Source organism: Chionomys nivalis, chromosome X (genome assembly GCF_950005125.1).
Source record: "Chionomys nivalis chromosome X, mChiNiv1.1, whole genome shotgun sequence".
NCBI lineage: Eukaryota > Metazoa > Chordata > Mammalia > Rodentia > Cricetidae > Chionomys > Chionomys nivalis.
Window position 1 is genome coordinate 37,632,489 of NC_080112.1, and position 7,205 is coordinate 37,639,693.

General features: G+C 41.1%; 1 protein-coding gene across 2 annotated transcripts; it reads left to right on the forward strand.

Moving 5' to 3' along the window:
- The first annotated feature begins 5,269 nt into the window (after positions 1-5,269).
- On the forward strand, positions 5,270-6,393 carry LOC130867332 (glyceraldehyde-3-phosphate dehydrogenase-like). Of its 2 annotated transcripts, XM_057759193.1 has the most exons (2): positions 5,270-5,431; positions 5,486-6,393. In XM_057759193.1, the coding sequence occupies exons 1-2, from the start codon at positions 5,279-5,281 to the stop codon at positions 6,308-6,310; spliced, it is 978 nt and encodes a 325-aa protein (XP_057615176.1). In that variant the 5' UTR covers positions 5,270-5,278; the 3' UTR covers positions 6,311-6,393. The 2 variants fall into 2 exon arrangements, with proteins under 2 accessions (XP_057615176.1, XP_057615175.1); XM_057759192.1 differs by having other exon boundaries at positions 5,270-6,393.
- The last annotated feature ends 812 nt before the right edge of the window (positions 6,394-7,205 follow it).

Here is a 7,205-nt window from a genome sequence, read left to right on the forward strand (position 1 = left end):
CCAAGCAGGACACAAAGAATGTGACTGCCAAATATTGTCAAGACAAGGAGGGACAGAATATCCTGCTTCATGGAAAAGTCTGTTTTATATGCTAGGCCAGTAGGCCAAAGATGGATGCCCTCATGTTGCATAGGAACTTTGGGTCACTATCCAGGCAGCCAGCTGTCTCTGCCATTTCTCACAATTTTTGAGAGTCACTTGCTTGCACTTCCTGCTTACTCAGTTAATATTATTTCCTTCTTGGGTCTCTGAGGGAGTTTAAGACTAGATAGATATAGCTTTCCTTGTGTACCTGACACAGAAAGCAAGTTCTGATATAAAGTAAATTAGGTACAAGACTTTGGGATCACCAAGATAGGACAGATATGGAGTATTTTCTATGAATTTGTCAAATGCAAATAGAGAATTTACATTTACAACTTACAAAATACATTGTTGATGTACTTATTGTTTATATATTGTATATAGTTATTGTATTTATCATATATAATTTTTCATATATTAGTTATTGCCTTCTTTCTTAGACAAAAAAGGGAAATGTACTGATATTTCATTTGTATTTTAATAAAACTTGTCTGAAGAACAGAACGCAAAATGGCCACACTAAACCATACAGGCCAGTCAGTGGTGACACACACCTGTAATCCCAGCACTCGGGAGGCAGAGGCAGGCAGATCTGTGTGAGTTTGAGGCCAGCCTGGTCTACAAGAGCTAATTACAGGATAGGCTTCAAAGCTACAGAGAAAACCTGTCTCGAAAAACCAAAAAGAAAAAAGAAAAGAAGAAAAGAAAAAACAAAAAATATTTATTTATTTAGCTGGGCAGTGATGGCACACACCTTTAATCCCAGTACTTGAGAGGCAGAGACAGCTAGATCTCTGTGAGTTTGAAGCTAGCATGGTCTACACAAGCTAGTTCCAGGACAGTCTCTAAAGCTACAGTGAAACCTTGTTTCAAAAAATCAAAAAACAAACAAACAAAAAACCCAAAAAACCAACAACAAGAAAGGCAGGATGAGACAGGAAGTTACTCTCAGTCTGAAGATTTCATAGAGGTAAGAGCTCTCTAGTGGCTTGGCTGCTCTGTTTTTCTGATCTTCCAGTTGAACCCCAATATCTGTCTCTGAGTTTTTATTATTCATGCAACACCCAGCTCAAATCAATACTTTTGAAGCCAGTCTGGTCTGCAGCTCACTTTATAGAATGGGCTGGCCTCAAACTCACAATCCTCCTTCAACATTCCAAGTGCTGCTATGATAGGCATGCAGCACCATACCCATATCTTACTACTTTCAAAAGACACAACCCAAGGAAAAAAGCCATCAAAGCTAGATTATATGAGGAGTGATTCCTGCCAATACTTTGATATTGCTCCAATGAAAGTAACCTTGAACTTCTGTCATCCAGGACTATGAGATAATAAATTTCAATTTTAAGCCAAAACAAATTTTAAGGGATTCAAGTCAAACATAGTATGTTCTTTGACCACAATGAAATGAAATTATACATCAACTATAAACATTCCTGGATTATCCAAGTAGAGGAAACTAAAAATCACATTTGTAAACAATATACCAGTCTCAAAAAAAAAAAAAAAAAGAAATAATGGGGGCAGGAGTGCAGCTCTGTGGCAGAATTCATGCTTAGCTGAGTATGCTGAAGATGCCAGATTCAATCTCCAGAAGCATGGTAGGCTAGATAGATAGACCCATAGACAGATGATAGATAGATAGATAGATAGATAGATAGATAGATAGATAGATAGATGATAGACAGACAGACAGACAGATAGATAGACAGACAGTAGATACAAACATACATATAGGGTAGATAATTTTGAAAATGAAATTATATGACACATTTTGAATGGCTATATAGTCTATGGAAGAGTGTGGTACCTAGCGTGAAGAGGATTTAGTTTCTAACTTAACAATAACCGAAAAAAAACCTTAAATAAAATGAAAAGAAAACCTAAGTTGGATGCTACTAAAGCAATATTGGGGAGATTCTAGAATTTAGTGCTTATATTAGAAAGCAAGGGTCCAGTGGGGGTGCTGGCAGACTATAAAGCTTTGATGCTAGAGAGTGGAGGGTTGACATAAGTTTCAAGGCCAGTCTGGTCTCCATAGTTTCCGGTCGATCAGGGCTACATAACGAGGTCCTATATCAATCTCAAAATAAAACTAAGTAAACAAAATAGTTGGTTGGTAAGATGGCTTAGTCTATAAAGTGTCTACCACATAAACAAGATAACCTGAGTTCAGATCTCCAGAATCATGTAAAACACCTGGCATGGTCATGCATACCTGTAAGCACAGCACCTAGGTGGCACTGACAAATAAAGACAGCTGAAATGATGAGCTTCAGATTCAAAGAGGGACCCTGTCTCAAAAAATAAAAGTTGAGAACAATCCAGGAAAGATGGTTTTTTGTTTTTGGGTTTTGTTTGTTTGTTTGTTTGTTGGTTGGTTGGTTGGTTGGTTTTTTTGAGATGGTGTTTCTCTGTAGCTTTGGAGCCTGTCCTGGAACTTACTCAGTAGACCAGGCTGTCCTTGAACTCACAGAGATCCACCTGCCTCTGCCTCCACAGTTCTGGGATTAAAGGAGTGTGCTGTCACCGGCCAGCAGAAAATACTCTTGATGTCTCTACCTCTGGCCTAATACACTCACATGCATGCACACGTGCACACCCCCACACCAACAAGTGTATATACCACACATATATAAATAAACAGTGAACAAATGAGTAAATGTTTAGAAATTCTAAGTAAGTAGAAGACGGGAAATTATAAATATCAGCCCTTACTTATTTTATTTATTTATTTATTTATTTATTTATTTATTTATTTATTGAGGCAAGGTAGCTCAGGCTAGCCTCAAACTGGCTATGCAATAGAGGATGACCTTATACTGATCTCCCGCTTCAGTCTCCTGAATGCTGGGGATATAGGATCCAAAGTTGGTTCTTCGGAAAACTAAAATGAGATAGTTAAAGTCCTGTGATACTTTTCAAGAAAAACAAGAGAGTCAGGTGATGGTGGCACACACCTTTCAATCTGAGCACTCAGGAGGTAGATAGAGACAGGCTTGAACTCTGTGAGTTCAAGGCCAGCCTGGTTTACAGAGTGAGTTCCAGAACAGCCAGGACTGTTACACAGAGAATCCTTTCTGAAAAAACCAATAAAGAAAAAGGAAAGAAAGGCAAATTGAGAGAGGAAATAATATAGACACTAAGAGGATAACAACAAAATATGATGAACAAACATACCTTAAAAGGTCGATGACAGATGAACACATGGACAATGGACAGACATCTTCTAGATGCCTTCCAAGACACATTAAAAGCTCACTAAAGAGGAAATGGATACCTGAATAGCTCTTTATTATTGAATAACTCAGCTGAAATCTTGCTTAATGAAAATCCATGTCCAGGTGACATCACTCGTAAAATCTAACTAGCTTTCAAAGAATAAATTTGACTGATTTAACAAAAAAAATCCGCAAAAATGAACAAAAGAAAATAGTTCACAGCCCATTCTAGGAAGCCAGCATTACCCTGGTAACAAAACTGAACAAACACTAAAGCAAATCACAGGTTTTGTAACATAAGTATATATGGAAAGCTCTTAAGAAAAACTTAAATGCAAAATTTGGGGATTGGAGAGGTGGCTCAGTGGTTAAGAGCACTGGCTGCTTTTCCAGAGGACCCAGGTTCAATTCCCAAAACACACATGACAGCTCACAACTGTCTGTAACTCCAAGATCTGATACCTCACACAAACATACATGCAGGCAAAATGCCGATGTACATAAAATAAAAATTAAAAAGTTATTTTTTAAAAAACCAAAACTTGGTAAGCTGAATCCTATAGTAGATGATGGATCATGACCAGGCGGGATTTATCTCAAAAGTAGGGTCAGTTTAACATTTAAAAAAATCAATCTAGAGGGGAGAGGCAGGGAGGGAAGCATAGAAAATGTAGAGCTCAATAAATATCAATAAAAAAATAAAATAAATCAATCTAAACCTGGCCATGTTGGCGCACACCTTTAATTCCAGCACATGGGAGGCAGAGGCGGGCCTCTGAGTTTGCAACCAGCCTGGTCTACAGAGCAAGTTACAGAATAGCAAGGGCTACACAGAGAAACCCTGTCTCCAAAAAGAAAAAGAAAGAAAAATGCATCGGCGTAACCTATTTCAAGTTTAACTACTCCTTACTTTAAATTTTTTCAGATTGATAAAACTGTTAAGTACTGAAGCTAGGTATGATAGTTTGTGTCTGTAATCCCAGAATTTAGTAGGCCAAAGTAGGAGGATTGTGAGTTTAAGACTATCTGGGTCTACATATTGAGTTCGAGACTTAATAGGGCTACATAGATATATCCTATCTAAAGAAGAAAAACTAAACACACAGACAGAGAAACTGGCACTCCACAGTAGTGCACTTGAGTTATACAAGCAAGACCTTCCATCTCCGTGCTACAAAAATAAAATGTCAAGGTCTCAAGTTGTCCTCTAAAGCTGCTGTAATCTCCCTTCGCTCACAGTGGTTGTCAGAATGAACTTTGTCTATCCCACTAGTCTGTCCTCCGAGAAGAAACAAAGCCTTTACAGGGATAACTGCATGCTTGCTGAAGCTGGCTCCCTCTGAAGTTTTTGTTCATGTTGTCTTTCTTGTCTTTTACTCTCCTTGGGGAAACGTTAAAGATTAAATCCAAAAAAGAGACCATTTAGTTGCTCTAGGTACACTCTAGGAATATGGTATCTAGAAAATGTCAAATGTGATGTCAAGTGTATTGTGTCCAAAGGGAGGAAAGAAAAAATTATTAAATTGTGTTTCTTTTTGTAAGTTCTGGAAATATTTTTACAGGACAAGAAGACTTTGTTATTGTGGTTATGAGAAAAGAAAGAAACTTAATTCCAAGAAAAAGAAGAGTTTCTGACACAACTGAGTCTTTTGTGGTTTTGTTTTTGTTGCTTTGAGAGAGGCTTTCACCTCATAGCCTGACTGACCTGGAACTCACTGTGTAGACCAGGCCTGCCTCTGCCTCCCAGAGCGCTGATGGGAAAGGCGTGCGTGCATGGCTAGCTCACCCACCACTACGAGTCTCATAACGTTTACTGACCATTTAAAAACAATACCAAAGGCTGGAGGTGCAATTCAGTAACAGAGTTATTGTCCAGAATGGACAAGGCCCTGGACTCCATCCACAGCATTAAAAAAAAAGTGAAGTACGCTCTCTGCTCCTCCCTGTTCTAGAGACAGCCGCTTCTTTTCATGCAGTGCCAGCCTCATTCCAGAGACACGATGGTGAAGGTCGGAGTGAACGGATTTGGCCGTATTGGACGCCTGGTTACCAGGGCTGCCTTCACTTCTGGCAAAGTGGACGTTGTTGCCATCAATGACCCTTTCATCGACCTCAACTACATGGTCTACATGTTCCAGTACGACTCCACCCATGGCAAGTTCAAAGGCACAGTTAAGGCTGAGAATGGGAAGCTTGTCATCAACGGGAAGGCCATCACCGTCTTCCAGGAGCGAGATCCCGCCAACATCAAATGGAAGGATACCAGCGCCAAGTATGTTGTGGAGTTGACCGGTGTCCTTACCACCATGGAGAAGGCTGGGGCCCACTTGAAGGGTGGGGCCAAAAGGGTCATCATCTCCACCCCTTCTGCCGATGCCCCCATGTTTGTGATGGGTGTGAACCATGACAAGTATGACAATTCCCTCAAGATTGTCAGCAACGCTTCCTGCACCACCAACTGCTTAGCCTCCTTGGCCAAGGTCATCCATGACAACTTTGGCATCGTGGAAGGACTCATGACCACAGTGCATGCCATCACGGCCACCCAGAAGACTGTGGATGGTCTCTCTGGGAAGCTGTGGCAAGATGGCCGTGGCACTGCCCAGAACATCGTCCCTGCATCCGCTGGCACTGCCAAGGCTGTGGGCAAAGTCATCCCAGAGCTGAACGGGAAGCTCACGGGCATGGCCTTCTGCGTTCATACCCCCAATGTGTCCGTCGTCGATCTGACATGCCGCCTGGAGAAAGCTGCCAAGTATGACAACGTCAAAAAGGTGGTGAAGCAGGCATCCGAGGGCCCACTAAAGGGCATCCTGGGCTACACTGAGGACCAGGTTGTCTCCTGTGACTTTCACAGTGACTCCCACTCTTCCACCTTCGATGCTGGGGCTGGCATTGCTCTCAATGACAACTTTGTAAAGCTCATTTCCTGGTACGACAATGAATTCGGCTACAGCAACAGAGTGGTGGACCTCATGGCCTACATGGCCTCCAAGGAGTAAGAAGCCCGCCCTGGACCACCCATCCCAGCAAGGACACAGCAAGAGAGAGGCCCTCGGCTGCTGAGCAGTCCCTGTCCTAACTAACCCTTAACACTGAGCGTCTCCCTCACAGTTTCAATCCCAGATCCCCAGATAGCAGGAGGGGCTTAGAGAGCCCTACTCTCTTGAATACCATCAATAAAGTTCATTGCACCCCTCAAAAAATGAAGTAAAATTAAATTGTCAACACCATATATGTAATGTTAATTTATACAGAATAAGGGGTACATTAGTTAAACTTTTAAAAATTCCCTGTTCTATTTTCTTATTGTTTGCTAATGCTATGAATGAAAGCTGAAGCCTCACTCATTCTTTTTTTTTTTTTTTTTTTTTTTTTTTTTTTTTTTTTTTGGTTTTTCGAGACAGGGTTTCTCTGTGGTTTTGGAGCCTGTCCTGGAACTAGCTTTTGTAGAACAGGCTGGTCTCGAACTCACAGAGATCCACCTTCCTCTGCCTCCCGAGTGCTGGGATTAAAAGCGTGCGCCACCACCGCCCGGCTAGCCTCACTCATTCTTATGGAGTAAGTGCTTTGCCACTTAGTTCCACAGCCAGCCCCTATGCCATCAGGAGTTAGATGAGTCTCCATTGTTTCTACAGATACATACATATGAGAACAGCTATATGGAATGATAATAACAGATGTCTTAGAAGAAAGTCCGAGTTTATAAAACCTTTACATTGTTGCTACAAATGATAAGAATTTCAAGTGTTAGCATGAATGGACATTTTCCAACTCTAATTCCAAGACCTTAGATACAATAGTAAGTTGGGAACCCAACAGGATGGCTCAACTGATAAAGGCACTTACCTCCAAGCCTCATGATCTTACTTCTATCCCCGGGGCCCACATAGTAGA